Consider the following 24,307-nt stretch of genomic DNA (forward strand, 5'->3'; position numbering starts at 1 on the left):
TATAGAGGTTCTTAACTCAGGATCCTTAGATCCCACCCCCCAAGAGGTCCCTGGGTAGAATTCAGTGGGGTCTGTGAGTTTGAACGGCAAAACAAACAAAATATTTTAACTAACCTCTAAATGAAATTCAGCATTCCCTTGAATTATGAAGCTAGGTAATAAACCACAGAATTATTATTATTACCATTACTAATACCACCTGGGACTTTGTCATCAATAGAAATCACAGATATTTTCAGGGGCACCTTGGGTGGCTTAGTCCCTTAAGCGACCGACTCTTGATTTCAGCTCAGGTCAAGATTTCAGGGTCATGGGATCCAGCCTCCTGTCAGGCTCAGCAGGGGGTCTCCTTGAGATTCTCTCTCTACACTCTCCCCTTGCCCCCTCCCCCCCACTCGTGCTCTCTCCCTAAAATAAATAAATAAATATTTTAAAAACTGCAGATATTTTCATATCATATTATAGTTATCTCAAAATATTAAGATTACAAATATATCAAAATACCATTTATTCTTATCACTACTCTAAAGTAAGATAGTATTAGACCTTCCACTAAATTTTGTTAATGTGTCAATAAAGAAGTTTATATATCTTGCTGTATCACAAATTTGGTTAATATTTTGATAATTTTATTTCCAATACAATTTTTATTTCTTTTGTAATCCTTTATATTTTATTTATTTTAAAATAAAATTATTCTGAGATGGGGGTCCGTAAATGAAACAAAGGAATCCAGGGCACAAGAACCCCTGTGAATTGATGAAAGAAAACTTGTTTACTCACAAGTTACCACAAACTATTTTATTTTGCTGAAGATAATGAAGAACTATCCTTCAAATATATGAACATTCATTTACTTGTGAGTTCAAACTCTTCCCAACTCCTAAGACTGGTCATTTGCAGATCATTGGGCCCAAGAGCGATTTTTAGAGACCAGGAATGGTTTGAACTAAGTTGTCTACACTGGTATGTCTTAGACTTCTCAGTAACCAAGCCCATAAATTCCTTCCTCACTGTGCTAATCTGAGCTACGTTTTTGGCACTTGAACCCAATTGGCTTCTGAGTAACATGGAATCCCTCTATATTGGCTGGGGCCACGGAGGGTAGAGGTGGGGGACAGTGCTGATATCTGTGAAGATATCGTAGGGGAAGAAGTGTTAATATCTGCATCAGGTTGGGCCTGATTAACTTAGTGTCCCCTTATGGACAGAGCACTGATAACACAAAAGTCCTGCCCCAAGCCCATCATGAGGTTCCCCCACAAGTGTCATTCAATCAGCTTCCACGTGCGAAGAAACTGCAGGTACTATTAAACATGTTGTTTCATTTAATCCTCACAAGAACCTCTCTGGGTATGTCTCATCATTTCCAACCTTTACAGACAAGGCGGGGGGGGGGGAGGATGAGAAATCAGCTAACTTGCCCAACAGTCTCCAACTCCTATATTTTTATTCTTTCCTGCCTAGAATTCTTCCCCTCGACAAATCCACCTTAGCAATTCCAACTCGCCTCAATTCAGCTATCACTTTTAGTGTTCTCAGACCCCAAAAATAAACCTCGTAAGGTTTTCTGATACCTTAGGAAACATCTTGCTAATGGGCGCACAGAATAAGTCAAGATAAAGCCCAGAAGCTCACAGGCACAGTTTAAAGCTCTGGCAGCTTGATGCTGAGATGCTGAATGTAGTTCTGGGAAGGCCCTTGGTGGGGCCGCTCTTGCTGCTGGGGGTGGGTCCTTGCTGCATCTCTAAAAGCTCCCTGCACACCAAATGCCCACCTCCACTTTCACTTTTCCCCTTTTTTCATAAGAACAAAAGTCCTTTTCAGATTTCTTTTAGTTTACCATTTGCAAAAACAGGCACTTAACGTAGGTCTTTCATAAAAGTGAAGTGGCATAAGACAAACTTTCAAAAAGCAGGGGATACCTCTACAGCCCTCCATACTCTCCCCCCTTCATACCTCAAACAGTAACACCTAACACACTGTGTTTCTCTGTTTACTCTTGTCTACCTCCCCTTCTACACTTATTTTTGTTGAGGGCAGGAATATTTTGTATCCCAAGTACTTAGCACAACATAATTAATGTCTGAAGAGAACAAATGCATTGATCACCAACTATACACTGGCTTTAAGTGCTGGAATTTGCTTATTTCTTTTTTGAAGATTTTATTTATTTGTCAGAGAGAGAGAGAGCACAAGCAGAGGGAACAACAGAGGGAGAAGCAGGCTCCCCACTGAACAGGGGACTCGGGACTCGATCCCAGGACCCTGGGATCATGACCCAACCAAAGGGAGACACTTAACTGACTGAGCCACCCAGGTGTCCTGGAATTTGCTTAACTTAAAGTGTATTCTTCATCCTTCACAATTCAGGGCAATTAAACAAGAACTCACTGAAAGCTACACTGTTCTAGGTACTACAAATACAGATAAAACCAGACTTTGTATTGAAGAAGTTTACTTTCTAGGGGTAGTGTCACATGTAAAGATAATTTCACTGGGATTTTATTAAACTATTCCAGAGGTATCTATGAGAAAGTACTTCATAAGGGAATGAAAGCCCATAAAGTATCTATGAGAAAGGAGTACTTCATAAGGGAATGAAAGTGGCAGAGTAAGGTTTCTGGGGAAAGTTTTTGGAACATGCTAACTGAATTGATTCACATCAGAAGTGTGGAGTAGCGTACTTAAATCCCTGGTGAGGAGACAGAGACAGACAGAGACAGAGGGAACAAAATCGAAGAGCAGAAAGCTGAGGACAGAAACCTAGGAAAAGCTAGGGTGTGCATAGGGCAAGCAGACCAGGAAGGAACTCTCAAAAAGTGTGAGAATCAGGACAGTGATCAAGGCAAGGGAAGGAGGATTTAAAAATGCAAAACCTGTAGTGCCAAAGGCAACAAAAGGCAAATAAGGCCTTAAAAAGTATTCAATGGATTTAGCAACCAGAAAGTCATTACTAACCTTGGCAAGAGCAATTTTGGTGGAGTGGTGGAGGAAGCAGAAGCCAGATTGCAGCGAGGTGGTAAGTGAATGGGTAAAAAAATCAGTGGTGGCCACTGGCCAAAATGGGGAAAAGCAACAGGGCAGTAGCTAAAAGGGGATGAGGTTTTAAGAATATTATTTTTTTTAGTCCTAGCCTAATTTTTTCCTTTCCATCCCACATTACTCCCAAATGGACAACTTTCCATTTGGACACCTAAAATTCCTATTATGCTGTCAGCAAGCTCCTTAAGGACGAGACGAGTCTTGTGTCTGAATTGTCTCTTTATTCCACACATTTCTCTGCACGTGGTATAGGTTCAATCTTTGTTCAATGAATGAATGAAATGTACATTCCACATAGGTGATAAGGAATTGAAAGGATCTACTGGGATACAACTATTGTTCGCTCTTCTTTCAAGGGAATTTGTGGTTGTCTGAAAACTCAAGAGCATATTCTATCTAGAGGAACTTCTCTCCCTGATGCTTATAAATGTTTGACCCAGGGAGGGAGATGAAGCTCAGGCCCAGGTTAGAATTTACAGATGACTGGAAAATAGATCTTTATAGATTCAAGGGTCCCTTTATTCCCAGAAGTTGGAACTGGCAGGTCAATGTTGGATTCTGGGTACTACAACTGCAGTTCCTCTTTAACCTGCCTGGGCTTCAGTTTTCTCACTGGCAACTTGAAGATGCCCATAATAGCATCGGCCTCTTAAGGCCACAGCATAAATGAGATACGGCGTGTTTAATGCTTTTCATAGTGCTTGACAAAATGACACTTAAATATTAAAGATAAATAAAGTACTACTAAAATGAATAAAAATATTACTAAAGGGAATGAGTTCCAGAAGAGTTGGGTAGAAGTCAAAGCTTATTTTAAATACAGAAAGAAAAATTCATTAGAAAACGTTTTCTGAAAGTGAATAATTGGCCCCAACTTACCTATTTTATAAATTCACCTTTTCATCTAACAGGTTTTACTTAAAAATCTATTTCAGAGTTTCGCCTATCCGAATGGACCTGCCCATAAAGTCAGTTAACGGTCCTTGGCTGGTGAGGAAAGTGGGGAGGGGGACGAGCCAAGGTGTTGCATTAATTTCCTGGCCAGCCTCGAGGGCTTGCATAAGAGTGCCCTTGGGTACGCAGTTTCTGTTCTAATGAAAATTCAGCTCCAACTCCTCGATGGAACAGATCTAGAAGCACCACCGGGCAAAGACTAGCCGTTTCAAAAGCCTGCGCCCCAGCAACCAGGCCGTGCAAGGGCAGGAGCTCTGTCCCAGCGCAAACTAGGGTGTGGGGAGCGAGACTCTGCAACCTCCTTCTCAGCCCCAAGGGCCTCACGCACCAGCTGGGCGGGCGCTCCCGCCACCCCTGCCCCACGGCGTCGGGCTCCGTGCCAGTGAGAAGCGCCAGTCCCAGACGAGAATAGCAGGGAACCGGACGGGTTGCGAGGGGTTCTAAGCAAGGCAGAGGCGGTCTAACCTTTCCTGGTTAAGGTGACTGAACTCTGCGCTGAAACCGTATCTTCAATCACCGGAAAGGTTAATGTAAATGTCAAAGGCCTCAGCAGGAGGAGGGGAGGGGAAGGGAGGAGGAGACAGAAGGGCGGGGCAGGAGGCGGAGGGTCCGCCCTCCCAAGGTCAAGTCCCGCTCGCCCGCCCCCGGGGAGTCGACCGAGCAGCTCGGCAGAGCCCCCGTGGCCACCTTCCAGCACACAGCGACCTCCGCGGGGCCTCCGGGCTGGGAACAGCGAGCCCAGAGGGGCGGGGGTGGAGACTGGGGCGGCCGCGTGCGGAAGTAGCCGGGCCGGACCCGGCAGGGGGCGGGCGGCGACACCGGCCGCACGTAGCGCACGGCCCCGCATCGGGCGCACGCCACGGAGTAGTCGGCGCGTCGCTTACCCCGTTGGCGGCGGCGATGCGGACGATGAGCTGGATGGCCTCCTTCATGTAGAACCTGCCGTCCCCGCCCACCACCAGGGTGGCCTCCTGCCGCTGCGCCGGCTCCACGGTGGAGATGATACTCTGGATGAAATTCTCCGCGTAGTTGGTGCTGCTCTGAAACACCTTCACCCGCTTCCGCAGCCCGCTCGTGCCCGGCTTCTGGTCCGGGTACGCCTGGGTCTTAACCGTCACAATCTTCACCATGGTGGCGACTCGCTTCCTGGGGCTGGAGCGGACTCTGCTAACCGAGGGGCGGCCGGAGCTGTGGCTGCAGCTGCTCTGGAGGGCGTGCTCGGACGGGGCAGGGGCAACGCCAACGCCAGCTCTCTCGCCTGCGCTCGGCCCTCCTCCTTAAAGGGACAGGGGACAGGGCCCTCCCTCCGCCGCTGGTCCCACTTCTCAGGTCCGGGGGGGTAGGGCAAAGGGAGCGCCCACCTCCAGGCCTCTAGTGCAGTGGGTGGAGCCTCTCTCGTTTCCCCATCCCACCCCACCCCCGTAAGCCAATCCACTATAAAATGAAATCCGCAGCTCCTCCCCTAAATGGAAAGGCAGAACCTGGGGTAGGGACTCTGTCATAGGGCAAGGGTTGGAGAGGGAGTGGGAAAATTGCAGAGTATAATGATTTCCTGTGGTTTGGCTAGAGTGTAAACTTTCTGGAAACCTGTTCTGAGGGATAGAAGTGCCAGCCTTAGGTAGATTCATGACTCCTTATTCTTTATATTCTCCAAATATTAGGGTATTTCTATCAGAAAAAGGAGTCAAGGTCTAATTCGACCTACTACTACTTTCTGTGTGTTTACTGATGAACGAAACCCTTTACTTCCATGGTTAGGGTAGGTATACTGATAACTAAGTTTTATTGAATATAATGTTTCTAATCCTTGCTAAAGTACAAGTTTTATTTTTCACTATTTCATGCTTACAAAACTGAGATTCAAAAAATTAAATGGCTTATTGCGGCCACAGAGATAAGTATACACAGGAGGCCAACTGAGGTGGGTGTGGCTCCAAAACCAGGGCTCTCACCATGATTTGCCTGCCATGTCACCAGGTTTGATAACTAGGAAATGTACAGGGAGGCCTTGATAGATACAGGCACAAATACAAGGAAAGGCTGAGTATAATATTATTCATCATCAAAATAAGCCAGTTATTTGTGTAGTAGAAATTTGGTGAAGAGATGAAGAAGGACTGAAAGAGTTCATGGAGGATAGAGAGTCAACGAATGAGACTTGATTATTAAGTAGGAATGTTGATTCTTTCCTTTTGGTTTAGCATCCCCCTCAATTTGGTGAGAGTGATTGCCTGCTCTGCTCAGGAAATATGTCATTTGTAGAAAAGCCATAGCTTTTTCCCCCTGCTTATGAGACGTGTGACCTGGAAAAAGCTAGTAACAATGGGCATCCATCTCTTTACAATAAAATGAACATAAAACCTACCTTAGAGAGTTTCTGCAAGAATTAATGGGGGTTTGTCTGTATTTCTCAATCATGGGTACACAATAGAATCACCTGAGACACTTCTGAAACTACACAGGCTCCAGTCCAAACAGATTAAATCATAATCAGCTGATGTAAGCAAATCACCTGGCATGGTGCCTGAAACATAACGGCCCTGAAAAAATAGCTCCCCTTCCCTAATTCCAAAACTAGAACTTATCATTAGCTTGTGAATTTGATTCTGTTCGTGCCCCTTTAATGGTTAATTAGTATATCTTGATCAAGAAGAGAGGCTGACAGATGCATATAGCTGCTGATTCTCAGGTTGATATAGGTGGTATGTAAATATAGGTACGTGTTTTGTTTTGTTTTTTAAAGTAGGCTACACACCCAACATAGGGCTTGAACTCACAATCTCAAGATCAAGAGTCACATGCTCTGCCAACTGAGCCAGCCAGGCACCCCGGTATGAGTTTCAGGGGCAAATAACATGTGAAAACTGAATCCTGGACTGTTGTTAATGATTTCTAATATTTACACCGAAGTGCACAAAGCTTCACAGAGTAGGATCATCTTGTGAATTAAGTACTATAATCAACCCCATTTTATAAACCAGAGAACTGAGGTAGAATGATGAATGTAATCAAAGCTGGCTAACTCCACAAAATGAAAATATAGCATAGAATCACAGAGTCTTAGAAATACCTACCTTGCAGTTGTGTGGATTCCTTTAGATACTGAATATAGAGTTCCTAGCATAGTACTAATAAGTACTCAGTAACTGATAATTCATTATTATAAAGTGGTGGGTTCAAATTTGGCTAAAATAAAAAATACTGACAATATCAAGTGCTAAGGAGGATGCAGAGAAACTGAAACTCTCATACATTGCTGATGGAAACGCAAAATGGTACAGCCACTCCGGAAAATACTTTGGCACTTTGGTAGTTTCTTAAAAAAGCAAACATACACTTACCATAAGACCCAGCAATCTCACCTCTGCCTGTCTACCCTAGAAAAATGAAAACATGTTCATACAAAAGAATATATAATTTGTGAATGTTTATAGCAGCTCAATTAATATTGACAAAAACTGGAAATGGCCTAGCAAATGAATCAATAAAATAACTGTGTTATATCCATATAAAGAAATACTCTACAGGCTGGGCTCAGTCAGTACAGCATGCAACTCTTGATCTTGGGGTTGTATGTTCGAGCCCCACGTTGGGGAGATAGATTATTTAAAAATAAATCTTTAAAGAAAAAAAAAAAACACATGCAAAGGACTAGAAGGAACTCTATCAAGATATATAACAGTGATTAAGTAGAAGGAAATCATCAAGATATATAACAGTGATTACCTCTGGGTTATGAGAGAGGGTATTTTTATATTCTCCTTTATGCTTTATCTAGATTTTTCATGCTTTCTATGGAGAATCTATTATTTCTATAAACAATTTCTACACCTAAACTAATATTGCACTGTGTTAACTATCTGGAATCTAAATAAAAACTTGGGGGGAGGGGAGAAGAAACTACACTACATGGGGGGAAACGCCACTATTTGTTTTCTTTTTAGTACCTCTTTTAGGTGGTAATTATGTTTTTTCACTGATAAGTTATCCTTTATCCTTCAGATGGTATGCATTCATTCACGCTTTGATTCATTCATTTCACAAATGTGTTGTACTTCTGCTAAGCACCAGCTCTTTGAAAGGTCTTAGGTGAGCAAGTCAGAATGGCCCTTGGTCTCATACAATAACACCCCATTTCTCCTTCACTTAGCTCTTGGAAACCACTATTCTGCTTTCTATCTCTATGAATTTGACTATTCTAGTCTCATATAAGTGGAATCATACAATATTTGTCCTTTTGGTCTGGCTTATTTCACTTAGCATAGTGTCTTTAAGGTTTATCCCTGTCTTAGTATGCCAAAAGGGTTTTAAACAGAGGAATATTTCAGTCACAGTAACATTTTTAAGTAATCACTCTGGCTGCCTTGTCAATGAATGAAAGGAAAAAAATGAATTGAAACCAGATAGGGGGAAATGGTAGACTATACTAGGTCAAAGTCAATGGAGATGGACAGAAGTGAATAGACTCAAGATATTTTCAGAAAGTGGAATCAGCAGCACTTGCTGACAGATTATATGTATAGGGTGAGTGAAAAGGAGTAGTGTCTCCTAGCAATTTGAGACTGGGACTATTAGAAGAAATGTGGAGTTGGAGGGTGATACAGTATCATGAGTTGTTTTGGACACACAAAGTTTGAGGTTTCTGTCATGCATCCACAAGGAGGTACAGAAAGAAGTATTATAGAGGTCTAGAGCTTAGAAAAGAGACATGGCAGAGTGATATGAACTTATAATCCATTAGCATATAGATAGCATTTGAAAACTTGAGAACAAATGAGATCATTAGAAAGAGAATACAGAGTACAGAAGAAAAAAAAAAAAAAAGGAAAGAAATCCGTCACTGAGGTCTGAGAAACTCCAACATTTAAAGGACAGTAACTGCCATGTGAAAAAATTAGGCTTTTCTACCTCTGAAAGACAATTTCTTCAGGAACATCAATACAGGAGGAAGATTTAGATGTTTCTTCCATAAGCCTTCCAGCTTTCCATAAACCTGAACTCAAATCTACTAGGTTCCATTCAAAGGCAAGGACGATCTATTTCTTCAGCAAGTTATTAATATGCCATTTAGGAGTCTTCCTGTAAGTCCAGAATTTTGTCAGGTTTCATCTAGATTTAAAAAAAAAAAAAGCAGTTGGAAATCCTGTGAAAAGCTTTAATGATTTCTCTGTCGTGATATACAAATATATATAAATGGGAGGTAGGTTAAGTCCTGGCTAGATAAATGTACAATGCTTGGTCAATCCCATTTCCATATACAGTATTCATGAAGACAGCTTTACCTTCACCCTTTACAAATCATCACTTGCATTCCAACTATAGTGATTTAAAGAAATGTGTTTATCGTAGGATATAAATCTCTGATAAATGCAATAAACAACAAATGGCATGCATATGCAATTTATAATGAAAAAAGACTTATGGGGGGCACCTGGGTGGCACAGCGGTTAAGCATCTGCCTTCGGCTCAGGGCGTGATCCCGGCGTTCTGGGATCGAGCCCCACATCAGGCTCCTCCGCTATGAGCCTGCTTCTTCCTCTCCCACTCCCCCTGCTTCTGTTCCCTCTCTCGCTGGCTGTCTCTATCTCTGTCAAATAAATAAATAAAATCTTTAAAAAAAAAAAAAGACGTATGGAATTTATAATGGAAACACTGGATGGTGATGTGGGTGATCTAGTGGCATTAGCCATTAGCAGTTGTTACATGGTTCATATGAAATTGATAATTAAAATATACTGAAAAGTTGGGCACCTGGGTGGCTCAGTCAGTTAAGTGTCTGCCTGGGGCTCAGGTCATGATCCCCAGGTCCTGGGATTGAGCCCTGCTTCAGGCTCCCTGCCCCTTGGGAGCATGCTTCTCCCTCTGCCTGCTGCTCCCCCTGCTTGTGCTCTGTCTCTCTGTCATATAAATAAAATATTTAAAGGAAAATTTAAAAAATTATAAAATAAAATAGACTGAAAAGTAATTCATTAACATGTAGACAAAGCTTTAGAGAGCACCTATATTGTTAAAAACAAAACAAAACACAATGTTATATTTGTATACACTCAGCTTCCCATCTGGTGGTGTCAAGCGATGGCTGAAGAATCTGTACTGAGGAATCTTTATTGGGTTAGTCTCCAGTTTAGGCCAAGAATAGTGGCCCGAATCTCTCTCCTTTTTTTTTTTTTTTTTTTTTTTAAGATTTTATTTATTTATCAGAAAGAGAGAGAGAGCACAAGCAGGGGGAGTGTCAGGCAGAGGTTAGAAGCAGGCTTTTTGCTGAGCAAGGAGCCCAACGTGGGACTCAATCCCAGGACCCCAGGTTCATGACCTGAGTCAAAGGCAGACGCTGGGGGCGCCTGGGTGGCTCAGCTGTTAAGCGTCTGCCTTCGGCTCAGGGCGTGATCCCGGTGTTATGGGATCGAGCCCCACATCAGGCTCCTCCGCTGGGAGCCTGCTTCTTCCTCTCCCACTCCCCCTACTTGTGTTCCCTCTCTCGCTGGCTCTCTCTCTCTCTGTCAAATAAATAAATAAAATCTTAAAAAAAAAAAAAAAAAAAAAAAGGAGACGCTGAACCGAGTGAGCCACTCAGGCATCTCTCAAATCTCTCTCTTACCCAAGAGTTCTACTAGGCCTGAAAGGTGATCTCTCAATTAAGAGAGCTGTGGGAGAAGAGGTAAATTATAGATAATCCCTTACAAGAATTTTCAGTTATTTGTAGTTGGCAAATAACTAATTGATGATTCCATATGAAGCCATACAAATTAATGCTGAGCAATACTGCAAATGTCATGTTAGTTCATTTGTTAAACCCAAATCACAGGTTCTTCCTGGCTGCAGATTTTGTTCATTATGTTAAATTTTGATTTATTTGTAACTTGCTGAAATGACTAGTTTCTACATATGGAAGCAATATGAAATCATTTAATGTCTTTTCTATTTGTATCCGTAAGTCATTCAGGTGCTTAAAACTTTTAATTGAATGAAAGTTCATGGATATCTGGAGTCTCTGATTCTGAAATTAAGTTTGTTCCTGTGCCAAAATAATAATAGTTTCTGAACTCATGTTTCAGTGTCAAATGATTATTCATGAAGCTATATGTGAAAAAGATTGATATATAATAAATTGGGCTTTTCCCTTAGAATTCATTTTTGGAATCTACTATAAAGGATATCAGTCTGAATTAATTTATATGAATATTTTATATGCAAATATTAATATTTCAAATGGCAAAGAGATAAGATTTTTAAAAATACAGATTATGAAGGACATTTTTTAAGAGATAATGAATGTCTTCTGTTACCCCCTTTCGCCAGTGTTCTTGACTAAGGAATCAAGATGCTATGGTAGGCTCAATAATGGCTGCCTGAGAGAGATCCACATTCTAACCCCTGCAACCTGTGCATCATATGGCAAGAAAAGGACTTTGCAGGTATAATTAAGGATCTTGAGATGGGGAGATTATCCTGGATTATTCAAGTGAGTTCTAAATGCAATTATAAGTGTTCTAAGAGGGAAGCAGAGATAGCTTTTATTACAGAAGAGGAGAAGACAGTATGACCAATGAAGCAGAGACTGGGGTGATGCAGCCACAAACCATGGAATGCCAGCAGCCATCAAAAGCGGGAAGAAGCAGGAAATACACTCTCCTCTAGAACCTCTAAAGAGAGCACAGCCCTAATGACACCTTGATGTTAGCTCAGTATACTGATTTTGGACTTCTGGTTTCCAGAACTGTGGGAAAATTCATGTTTTAAGAATGGTGATTTGTGGTAATTTGTTACAGCAGCCATAGGAAACTAAATACAAATGCTTTAATTTTATGGAGGAGTATGAGCCAGGAAGCTCAAACTCATGTCATGATTCCCTAGAAGCCTAAAGTATGATGTCAGGTCATCAGTAAGAGACGGAATAAGAAAAAGAAGACTATATTCTAAGTCTCTACCAGTGAATAAATGACAGAGGAAAGTATATTAGGTACAGCATGAGTAAAACAAGGAAGCAAGAAATCGTGGAGGTAATTATTTCCAAATTATTTTGCTCAAATTATCTGAATAAGTTAAAATTTGTTTTATTGAATTGGCTAGGAAAGTTTCATTCACTGTGTAGAATTGGATCCAACAGACCGTGAGTGTTCTGTCTGCCACTTTGAGGTTTTGAATACTCCCTATCAAAACTAGCTTTGACGGGTGTTAGCAATTTTTCCTAATGAGTGAATTGTTTTGTTTCCTTACTTTGACATTACTGACTCCTGTAGCTCCTGTTATATATTTTTCTTAATTCTGAAGATAGCTTTGAAATAATTTATATTCATTGCCCTCGCTCTCCTTTTATCCATCCATCCCTCCATTCAAATCATCTATAAAATACTAAACACATAGTACAAGATACTTAGTTAGGCTCAGATTAGTCACCTAAGATAAGATCCTGTACTCAAGGAGATAAAAACAGAACAGTCCAGACACATGTAAGAAACAAAGTATGAGACACAAAAAGGTATTGATTTTTAAAGCTAGTATTAGAATTTAAAAAATATCTAATCAATAATCAAAACTTCTACCTTAACAAACTAGGAAAAGAACTAATAAGCCCAAAGCAAACAAGAAGAAAATATTAAGAACAGAAATCAATGAAATTGAAAACAAAAATAAAGAAAAATCAATGAAACTAAAAGTTGGTTCTCGGAAAAGATCAATAAAATTGATAAAACTCTAACAAAACTGGCAAAGAAAAAAAGATACACCTTATTACTATCAGGAATGACAGAGGAAATATCACTACAGACCCCATAAACAATGCTTTATAAAACTCTCTACACATACATTTTACAACTTACATTAAATGGACCAATTCCTCAAAACCCACACACTACCAATCCCCCCACGACCAGATGAAATAGATAAACTGAATGGCCCCATAACTGTTAAAGAAATTGAATTAGTACTTCAAACCTCCAAAAATTCTCCCCACCCGGATGGTCTCAAAGACAAATTGAAACGAACATTTAAAGAAGAAATAACACCAATTGCACACAGTCTCTTTTAGAAAATAAAAGGAAGAAACATTCAAATTTTTTTAAAAGATTTTATTTATTTATTTGACAGAGAGACAGCCAGTGAGAGAGGGAACACAAGCAGGGAGAGTGGGAGAGGAAGAAGCAGGCTCCAGCGGAGGAGCCTGATGCGGGGCTCGATCCCAGAACGCCGGGATCACACCCTGAGCTGAAGGCAGATGCTTAACGACTGAGCCACCCAGGTGCCCCGGGAAGAAACATTCTTGACTCATTTATGAGGTCAGCATTGCCCTGATACCCAAACCAGACAAAGACATTACAAATCAAGAAAACTAGAGAGGGATACCTGGCTGGCTCAGTCAGTTAAGCAGCTGGCTCTTGGTTTTGGCTCAGGTCATGATCTCAGGGTCCTAGGATTGAGCCCCTTGCTCAGTGGGGAGTCTGCTTGAGGATTTTCTTTCTCTCCCTCTGTCCTACTCCCCACTCTCACACAAGATCTCTCTCTCCCACTTAGGAAAAAAAAAAGAAAACTGGAGATCAATATTCCTCATATACATAGTCACAAAAATGCCCAACAATGTACTAGCCAATTGAATTCACAATATGTATTATAAAAATAGCATATCACAACCAAGAGGGGTTTATCTTGGGAATGAATGGCTGGTTCAATATTTGAAAATCCATCAGTGTAATCCATCACATTAATAGTCTAAAGAAGAAAAATAATACAAGGACAAAGAAAAAAATATTCAACATTTCAGCATCCATTCCTGATTTTTTTTTGTTTTTTTTTGTTTTTGTTTTTTTTTTTAAGATTTTATTTATTTATTCATTCAACAGAGATAGAGACAGCCAGTGAGAGAGGGAACACAAGCAGGGGGAGTGGGAGAGGAAGAAGCAGGCTCATAGCGGAAGAGCCTGATGTGGGGCTCGATCCCAGAACGCCAGGATCACGCCCTGAGCCGAAGGCAGACGCTTAACCACTGTGCCACCCAGGCGCCCCCCATTCCTGATTTTTAAAACATCTCAGTAATCTAGGAAAAGAAGGCAACTTTCCCAACTTATAAAAGGGCATCTACAAAAACATCTTCAGCTAACTTCATAATATGAAACTCTCATACATTGCTGATGGAAACGCAAAATGGTACAGCCACTCCAGAAAACACTTAGGCACTTTGGTAGTTTCTTAAAAAGTCAAACACACACTTACCATATGACCTAGCAATCTCACTTCTACCTATCTATCCTAGAAAAATGAAAACTTATGTCCACACAAAAGAATCTGTAATCTGTGCATGAATGTTTATATTTATAGCAGCTCAATTAATATTGCCAAAAACTGGAAATGGCCTAGCAAATGAACCAATAAACAAATCGTGGTACATCCATATTAAGATATACTACTCAGGGGTGCCTGGCTGGCTCAGTCAGTAGAGCATGCAACTCTTGGTCTCAGGGTTATACGTATCTCGACCAGTGGTTTCTCTAACAAGTTTTGTAATCTGTCTTAACTAGGCTGTGCCCATATTAGGAAGCAGTAGATAATATTTAAGTTTCTTAGATTCCTTAATTTGTCTTTATTTTTCTTATTGAGAGAATGATGTCTGTGAAGGCAATTCAGCCAAAGACTCAGAGAACCTCATCTGTAATAAATGTCCAGGCCCTAGCTTTTACAAGGAAAGCCATAAAGCGAGTCTCTACTTCAGTGGTTCTCAAAGTGTGGTTCATGGAACCCTGGTAGCCTAAACCCATTTAGGGGTTCTACAAAGGCAAAATTATTTTTTAAGATTTTATATATTTATTTTAGAGAGAGAGTGAGCACAAGTGGGGGGGGGGGAGGAGAAGCAGACTCCCACTGAGCAGGGAGCCCAAAGTGGGGCTCAATCCCAGGACCCTAGGATCATGACCTGAACCAAAGGTAGATGCTTAATTGACTGAACCACTCAGGCACCCCAGCAAAACTATTTTTTAATGCAAGATGTTTTTTCCCTTTTTACTGATAGTGCAAAAGCAATGGTGGGTAAGGCACCCTAGCATGAATCAAGATAGAGGCAACAGACCGCACTGTAAAGATTGTATTCTTCACTGGCACACACTACTTAACTTAAAAACAAATACCAGCTTCACTTTAACTCTCAACTCTTGGCTACATATCGCATTAATACACTGTGCGATGAAGAGAAAGAACACATAAAGCACTTCTACTGCATTCCTAAGTACAGTGGGTGTTTCAAGGCAAAGTCCTTATGTGAATTGAAAGTTGAATGAACTACCTTATCATTTATACCATTTTTACTTGAATAAAACAAAACCAGACAAAATAAAACAAAAAATCCTCACAGGAAAAAAAAAAGTATTAGTTTTAAAATAGAAGCTCAAGAAGTAGAATAGTTTCTTCTGGATTGGAGAAAGGATTAAAGGTTTCATGAAGGATGAGGCATTTAAAAATATGTGTTAAAGGTAGAGTGTTAATATTTGTCACAATCTATCTTCTCTGACAAAGCAGTGCTCTATGCATATTTGGCACTCAGCAAGTACGTGATTGACCTATTGTTTGTGATATTAATAGGCAGAGACAATACAGGAAATTCTAGGAAAAGTGAAAGACATGAGAAAATACCTGAAATCTCTATCCTTTTTGAAATCCCTTTTATCCCTTCAAGTTCATTTAAAGTTCTAGCTCATTCCTGATTCTTCCAGCCCATACTCGTCTTTCCAACTTGTCCAAATTTGTTCTATCAAATAGTCTAATACCTTAGTGTAGCACTTCTCCAGATTTTAAAGCTCATGCTTCATTTCCTTTAATAGTTATTAAAATGTGCTTTATTTTATATTATTTAAATTTTAAAATACATTGTACTGTATAACTAAAACCAAAGCACTACTTAGCTTCAAACTACCCTTCTCTCATTCCTTCAATCTTCTGGGAGTCTTATTCCCTTCAAAAAATTGGACAAGCCTTCCCCTCCTTTTTTGTTCCCATGCCTTCACCTGTAATTTATGCTCAATGATCAGTGCTTACTAATTTAGAACTTAATAGTATTCCTTAATAGGCTAATATGTAACACATTTTCTCAGCTCTTTCTTTTTCTGGATTATATCCAAAATATGATTAGTGTGGTGTATTAAATTTCTGTATCATATTCAACCTACACCAAAAATAGATCTAAAAGAAGGCTTCTGGCTTTTAAAAAAAAAACCAGATCTACTACAGTATCTAATGAAAAATCAACAAAACTATTAAATGTAGTTGTCTTAATCTGTTAATGACATGAAAAACAAAACCTCGGTAAATAGAATTTAATAGTAATGAGCCATTTTTTCTTATGTGTCTATTTTTAATTTACAAACAGCCCTAATAATTAGGAAAAATTCATACCGCAGCTAAGTTTATTTTAATTTTCTGCCCACTTTATTCAACTGTCCAGCAAATATTTATTGCATATCTATTATGGTTCTATGGTATATACTGGAAGCACAACTGTCCCTGCTTTCAGCCTTTTACCTTTTCAGGTAAAAATAAACAGTAATTCCTGTACAGTATGACGAGTGCTACAATAAAGAATAAGCATGAGCTTTTAGGGCCACCAAAGTAGTCTTGGTAGGGGCTTAATCAGGAAAGGATTCTTAGAAAAAGTGACATATTCACTGAGACCTGAAGGAAGAAGGAGGAGTAGAGAGACAATTATTTTTCTATAGGCAGAAAGAAACATCACATCCAAAGGGCCTGAGGTGAGAGATAATGTGGAAACTGGGAGAAGCTGCAGAAGTGTAGGTGAAAAGAAATGTCAGAGGTGGGAAGAAAATCTGAAGAATATCAGAAAGAAGACTTTAAAATAAATACACACTACAGGGCGCCTGGGTGGCTCAGTAGGTTAAGCATCTGACTCTTGATTTCAGGACAGGGCATGATCTCATGTTGCTGTCAGTGATACAGCTGGAACCAAGATGGGACTCATAGCCATATTTTTATCAAAGGTATCAAAAGGCAGCAGAATATGCTAGCCTAAAATGTGCCACTTTAACATATGGATTGTTTTGAGCTGAAGGCAATTAAGACCCAACTGACTTGGGAAAAGCTTATTAGCTCTCCCTTAACTGCCTAAAAGAATTTAGATAGATGGCCTGTACCAGGAAGAGAGCTATTACTAGAGATAATTTTTTATATCAGAAAGACTTACCTGTGTGGCATGGCAAACATTTGTTTACCAAACATTCACTCTTCTCATCTTCCTGTGAACGGTCTTCTTCCCCTTTGAAGCCCCAGAATCCTATCCTCTCTCCTCTGCTCGGGATGGTATATAAGCCTCAATTGGCTGACTGCCTGTGGGTCTCATGTCTTTGTCGGGCTCCCATAATGAAATTTCTTTTTCTCCTGTTAATGTCCCATGTCTAGTTGATTATTAGACCAGCCAATGAATCCATAAAGCGAGGCCAGATACTTGGTTCCTGGACCTGTTTTGAAAGCAGAGGCAGAACTATAGTTGTATTAGTTGCATTATTAACTTAGCTCCACATTCTATTTTGTTCCCTACTTCTGTTTTATGCATCTCTTAACTTCATACACGATCAATCACTAACTTTCCCTTTTTTGCCCCTACTCCCTGTTTACCCACTGACTGTAGAAACCTAATGGGGACTGGATGGTAATATTTGTCTTGAAATTATCTGATGTACCTGATCATACCAGGTCCCAAATGGCACCTCTTTCAAGGCCTCTCACTTCATGATTCAAGAAACTCTTCACCCTCCTCTCATGCATTCACCTCCTTCCCTAAATGTATATAAACTGTCCCTAGGCTCAAAAGGGCAAGGCAGCTTTGGGAATGATCTCCTTGCCTTCTTCTTGGGCTGCTCTTCTGATAATAAAGCTCTCTTTGCTTAAAAACTGGAGTCTCAGACATTAGCTTACTGTGTATCAGGTGCTCAGACAAGTTTGAGTTCAGTAACAAAAGAAAGAAGGGAAAATGTTCCCCCAGCAACAACTTGAATGCCTTTAGCTAACCACTTCTTTGAGTAGTCCAGGGATACAACATTCTGTTGCATGAGGAAAGCTGAAGTTCCATACAGGTACCACAAGATACTATGTATGCTCTAATCCAGCAAAACATCTATTGCCACAAACATGGACTGAAACACATGTATCATAGTGTGCTTTCCCATCGCCTGGATGGCTAAGGCTCCAAGTTCTGTGAGTTAATGCCATTATATTACATTCTGATCTGTTTCATCTTATAGATCACTTTTGGCAAGAAAGAGCAGATGATACCAGAGCAGATTGTATAGTTGAAGAGACTGCATATACACTTTCCTTAAAGTACCAGTGTTATATTTGCATGGCCCTTGACATCTAAGAAGATTGTGTGACTATGGTTCAGGTTAGGGATCCTCTCATCAGGGAAATCATTCCCGAATCTGTGATTTGCTGCAGATAAAGTTTTCTCATTTGTTCAAATGTCAAATCACTCACGACTACCATCAGTTTTCATATCTACTGTGCTATGGTGCATTAAGACAAGAATCCCCTCAGAAGTAAATTCAACATCCAACTCCAGACCTGTTGCTCCAATCGTACCTGCCTGCCAAATGGTCACCAGTATGGATGGTGGTAGAACAGCTTCCAGGGCTTGAATACCTACAGGCCCAGAAGGGGTTGGAGGAGGAAACATCAGCTCAAAGCTGAAGAGGTGCAGCAAGAGGTAGAGGCTGCTGGTGGAAAGGCAGGTTTTGAAGGGGCTATGCATCATCCTCAGCAGCAGCAGCAGCAGCAGCAAAGAGAAGGCACCCAAGAGGCCCCCTGGTCCTCCCACAGCCACATGCCTGTGACCAGAGTGGCATGGATGGGAGTGTGTGACCTGCTGGGCTCCGGGGACAAAACAGAAGACAGGGTGAGAGCCCAAGGCCCTAGCTGCAGCTGGCCTATTTTCATTTTCTTTGAATTTATTTTTGATGAGTAAGATTAAACCAAAAGTATACAGGATTTTGTAGAATTCATCAAATACTATTTTTTAAAAGCTTATCTGTAAGTTTATTTTGATTTATTATTGGTAACTGAAATATGCCCAGATTTCCCATTAAATTAATAAGAAAGCCACACATTAAAAACATTATTTCTATTTTATAATTATATTTTAATAATAAAGTATATAACATGGGTATAAAATATAAACACATACAAATTAAATAGATTATTGTTTATGTATATCAGTTAAATTGATTAGCATTTAGTTTATCAACAAATAACAGACTAAGCCTGAAAGAATTCTTAGTTTGACAGCCTCAAGTAGAAAACAATATTTAAGATATAAGGGAATACACACAATAATATATCCATTCTTGTCGTTCATTCAGAGGCATTATATGTTGACAAACCTGCATATAAAAATAGAAAACTTTTACTTTCCTTTTACATATTGTTATTTTTGGCTAATTTTTAAACAGGATAACATTTCTAGACCCTATGCAAAAAATATCCCTGTGCAGATAAAATTCTACACCATTTGTCCTTAGTGGGTACCTACAATCTATGATCTGATGTCTAACAGAAAATCCAGCATAAATTCCACTCAAATATAGGGGCTGATATTTGGTGTACATAAATGTGGGGTAAGAGTAGTGGAAAACAGAGTAGTGGAAAGAGGAGTAAATATCCTTTTTTTGCTAAATGTAGAGCATTTTCTAAACTCCTCATTGCAATTCTGTAGAATCTCTCTTTATTCAGTTCTAGAATGTTTTAGGATTTCATGGACAGAATGAAGAAAGGATAAGAGTAGAAGGCTTTTTCCTTTTTCCCTTCACTAGACCAGTTTCAGGGTCCCTGCCTTTGAACGCCTGGCTAAATTCTGCTACACCAGAAACTACAGCTGTTCCTGGCTCTTGACTTAGATGGCTGTTACCTAAAACTTAGAGGCATTTTCTCTTTCAGGTTATTTTCGAAAAAATAATGTAGATAAAAATATTTTGGATTAGCAAAATTCCCATTTACTATAAACACTACTTTTTCTTTCTATATGATATTGCAAAATGCTTTCATGTACATCATTTTATTTTTATCTTTACATTAACCTTGTGAACTACCTAACTCTAGTAATATTATATTAATTTTACATTTAAAGAGACAGGAACAGAGTGGCTAAATGAATCTCTCATAATCACTCAACCAAATAGTGAGAACTGGACTAGAACCAAAATCTCCTAATATAGGATGATAATAATATGAATATCATACTTAGAATAATTTTATACTTTATTTCATATTTCCACTTATTCACAGCATTATTAGTAAAAACATTTTTTCAAATTGATAAAAACAAGCAGCTTTAATTAGAAAACAATACATTACCATTGTGGATTTTGGTGCCACTTCTACTGCAAATATGTTGAGTCCTCTGTTGTTTATGCAGTTTTTACTTAGTTCATTGTTGACGTGAATAATCACTTTATTATCTGACTACAAAAAAAATTTCATAAGTTGCTAGTCCTTTCTTTAATAAATACAAATAAAATGATTATTACAAAACACTTCATAAGTCTTGTGATAGAGGTATTCACAGGGTCTGTAGAAACATAGAAGATATTATAGAAACACAGAAGCATTAGCTCCGACTGGGTTAGCAAGGAAGACCTTATGGAAGAAGCAGTACTTGAGATAATAGATCACAGATAATAGATAGTCTCTAGAATAGATAGGAAGCAAGAGAAAGCAGAATGAAGCTAGTGAATGTAAGAAATGTAGGTGCCAAAGTATTCTCCTACTAAGAAAGCTACAAACACTCCCTAATGACTACAAAGGGGCAGTAAAATATTAGACTACTTGGATTCATTTCTCAGCTCTACTACTCAGCTTGTGACCTTCTGCAAGTTATTTAACTTCCCCATACTTCAGTTTCCTTGTGTGTAAAATGTGGTTAGTACTTACCTCATTGGGTTGTTGTGAGAAGTAAATGCGTTAATAAATGTAAAGTGCCTGACAAACGGGAAACTTTAAAATATTATTATTACATCATTTTAGTGCAGGGAAGTTTAATTTTCCTTGAGGGAAAGGAAGGAGATGGAGGGTTGAGAAATAATCTAACTACAGAACAGAGAAACTGTGGTAAGATAGTGACTCCCATCCACCCTTTTAGTTCTAATAAAACATAGAGGGCAGAAGGGAAGGCATGTTGTATCTTAGGAATCACCCTCCAAAGCTTTACAATCCACTTGAAGATTGGAATCTCCTAGCTGGGGACCCTAACGGCTTTTATCAAGTCCAAGTCCTCTACCTCATTTTCAAGATAATAAATATAATCTGGACCCAACCCACCTATGTTATCTATCTTTTTAGTACTCCTCCAAATAAAGTTTTCTGTTTCTGCATCATGGATATTCCACTATTTCCTCTATTCTTCACATTAACCCTCTTACATGTTACTACTCACACTGTTTCTCTGCTTCTAACGGCTATCTCTGCATATCTAATCTTAGTTTGTCTCCAATCCCATACCACAGTCCCCTTCCCCTCATCACAAGTCCTTCCCCAACTTCTATAGTTCAAACTAACATCATCAACCACAAGAGATGCAAATACAGTAAAACTACTGCACAAATAAACAGTTCTATATAATTTAACATTTAATTATTCTCTGATCTCTTTTGAGAGTATTAATTTTGTCTTCCCAACTAGCCCAAAAACTCCTTGAAAGCAGAAACCATATTACACTGATGGTAGCCTCTATTGTAACTAGAAGAGTTATTTAGTTATATAGTATATACTCACATTGACTCCATACTCAGCCAAATCTTAAGCACTTTAAGAAATTCATGGTAAGTATAAAAATAATGTAAGTCTCACTCAGGAACTAAAAGAAGCCAACAGTCCTAAAAATCCAGCCATCTTGAGTAAGATTTTATGAAAATTTATGTTTCTAGAAAGCTGGGTATCTCTAAGCATTTATGTATGTATTCTCTTGGCCTGCAATATCAGTAGTAGCAGGGACGGTAGCTAAAGTTAGCAATAATTGGCTTGATAAGAATAGGTCCTGAGCAGTGGAATATATTAGATAAAATGATGACAGTCTATAGAATTTCTAATATTTCAAAGTGTGGAAAAAGTTGGGTTACATTTTTTCTTTACTTTGTTTATATTTCTTTAAAACCCAATATGTTATTTGAAATAGTTATGAATGTGTGAAGATTTTTAATAACAAACTAAATAAAATACTTTGTACCCAGGTTATGCTCTATCTTCAGAGATCTCCAAATATATAATTTTCCTAATACAATTATCTCAAACTTTTAAAAATGCATAAAAATTATCATGCTTAGTTTGAATTAGAAACCTGAGAAGAATTGCCCATTATAAATACTATTAATATAACATGATATTAATTACTGTGCAAGAATAGAGTAAGAAAGATGGAACATACTAGTAAACAATGCAGTTATGAGAACCACCTCATAAATAATACCTTGTTTTCAATAACTGATGTTATCCAGGTGTCACGCTTATAAGTATGTACAATTATATTTTCATAGCCATCCATTACCCTGGCATCGCCTTTGTTAAGGACAGATTTACAAATGGCCTTCTCAAGTTGCCCACTGCATGCTTCCATATGGACAGCTTTAATTCTTGGCTTGCATTTGTCTGCATAGATATCGATGACAAATGGGCATGCCTGATAAGAAAGAAAAAGCGAACCTTGTTTTAGCCTTCTGATAGAATTAAAAATAAATTATATTATTAATATGTTTATCATATGATTTAAGAAGATATACTGTACATTCTAGCTTGTCCTCATATACCTTTAGAAGAAGATTTTAGTACCATGAATTCAATAATAAAAAAGCAAAAATTATGACTTTTTTGTTAGCTTGTTAACTGACAATGTTCACAGAAAAGGAAAGAAAACTATAATCTCAAGCAAATCAGTAATACCACCTATCACCACAGGACCACCCCTCCATTTGGTTTAAAACTAATATATGGCATATTAGTTATTTAATTTCCTTTTCTAACTTTAAGACTACAGAAAGAAATCATCAAAGGACCCTAAAAGAATTATTATATTTACAACTGAAACTTAAGTCATGGCTATAGAGCACCTAAAAGAATGTAGAAAAATAAATTCACAGTTCAAAGTTAGCATAAAAGCACCTTTAAAATCTGAGATCTAAAGGATATTCTGCACTTGGAAACGGATCTTTCTAACATCTACCTTTTAGTCTTTACCATAGCCAACATGGTAATGCACACAGGCACCTTTGTCTCTCTATCCAACGAAGTCCTCCTGCCTTGGTATATTCCTGCTACTCTGATCATCCGATTCTAGAACAAATAAAGCTCTTTCCATGTCAGAGACTTCGTGCATAGTATTCTATCTGCTTGGAAGATTCTTTCACATCTTTTTATATGGGTACCTCACTCTCTTCCTTCAGGTTAAGGCTTAAGGGTCACCTCTACTGAGAGAGTTGCTTGGGTCTCCCAATCTCCTTCCCCCTTGCACTATTCTTCTCTAGTCTGGTCTCTGGCTTGTTTCTTTCAAAATGTTTTTTAAATGATTTTATTTATTTTCCATTTAATTAATCATTCTCCTTCATGGACTGTAAGTTCCGTAAGGGCAGGAATTCTGACTATTCTACTCATCATTGATCCTCAGTGCCTCTTTATTACAGACTCACTACATGGTAGGCATTCAATAAATATTTGTTGAATAAATAGTGAATTTACACATACTGATGGTCATCTTTTTATTTGGGGGACAAAAGATAAATGTCTGAAGTTAGTAGAACATCAGCAGAAATTTTTATTTTTAAAAAAGTTTTTAATGACTCCAAACTTTGGCAATAATAAAGTCATTTTTATAAGAGCAACAGTACAGTGAAACATCATTGGACTAGAAAACAGAAGATGTAGGTTTGTAATTGGATTTTGCCATTTGCTAGCTATGTGACCTGGGGAAGTCACTTAACTTTATGAAGTTTAGCTTCTTCATTGAAAAAGTGGGAATAAATAGTATATATTCTGCCAAGGGTTGTTGGAAATATCTAATAGGTAATGCGTGAAAATATTTTACAATGTAGACTTCTAAAAAAAAGAGAAGATTATTTATGATAGCTATAGGAATATATAAATATATAAATCCTTTGTCTTTATATTTATTTTATTTTAATTCCAGTATAGTTAACATACAGTGTTATATCAGTTTCAGGTGTACAATACAGTGATTCAGTAATTCCATACATCACCCAGTGCTCATCACAAGTGCCCTCCTTAATCCCCGTCACCTATTTTCACACATCCCTCCCACATACCTTCCCCTAACTGAATC

At 38.9% G+C, this 24,307-nt stretch overlaps 2 protein-coding genes and 1 long non-coding RNA gene across 3 annotated transcripts in view; all 3 read right to left on the reverse strand.

Annotated features, from left to right (window-relative positions):
- PGM1 (phosphoglucomutase 1) overlaps window positions 1-5,338 on the reverse strand; it is a 61,388-nt gene extending 56,050 nt beyond the window's left edge. The window contains exon 1 of the mRNA XM_040627206.1: window positions 4,884-5,338. Coding sequence (XP_040483140.1) covers window positions 4,884-5,129 — 246 coding nt within the window. The 5' untranslated portion in view covers window positions 5,130-5,338. The remainder of the gene's footprint in view (window positions 1-4,883) is intronic.
- Window positions 5,339-8,403: 3,065 nt separating this feature from the next.
- LOC103663145 lies at window positions 8,404-19,062 on the reverse strand. Its single transcript, XR_005834151.1, has 3 exons — window positions 18,571-19,062; window positions 17,177-17,450; window positions 8,404-9,108 (listed from the first exon to the last, which is right to left on the reverse strand). It is a non-coding gene; the product is annotated as an uncharacterized LOC103663145 (long non-coding RNA).
- A 53-nt stretch (window positions 19,063-19,115) lies between these two features.
- Window positions 19,116-24,307, reverse strand: part of EFCAB7 (EF-hand calcium binding domain 7) — a 41,163-nt gene continuing 35,971 nt past the window's right edge. The window contains exons 12-14 of the mRNA XM_008690787.2: window positions 22,445-22,654; window positions 20,338-20,445; window positions 19,116-19,367 (exon numbers count right to left, since the gene is read on the reverse strand). Coding sequence (XP_008689009.2) covers window positions 19,293-19,367; window positions 20,338-20,445; window positions 22,445-22,654 — 393 coding nt within the window. The 3' untranslated portion in view covers window positions 19,116-19,292. The remainder of the gene's footprint in view (window positions 19,368-20,337; window positions 20,446-22,444; window positions 22,655-24,307) is intronic.

This window comes from Ursus maritimus, unplaced genomic scaffold, assembly GCF_017311325.1.
Source record: "Ursus maritimus isolate PB19 unplaced genomic scaffold, ASM1731132v1 scaffold_12, whole genome shotgun sequence".
Classification (NCBI taxonomy): Eukaryota; Metazoa; Chordata; class Mammalia; order Carnivora; family Ursidae; genus Ursus; species Ursus maritimus.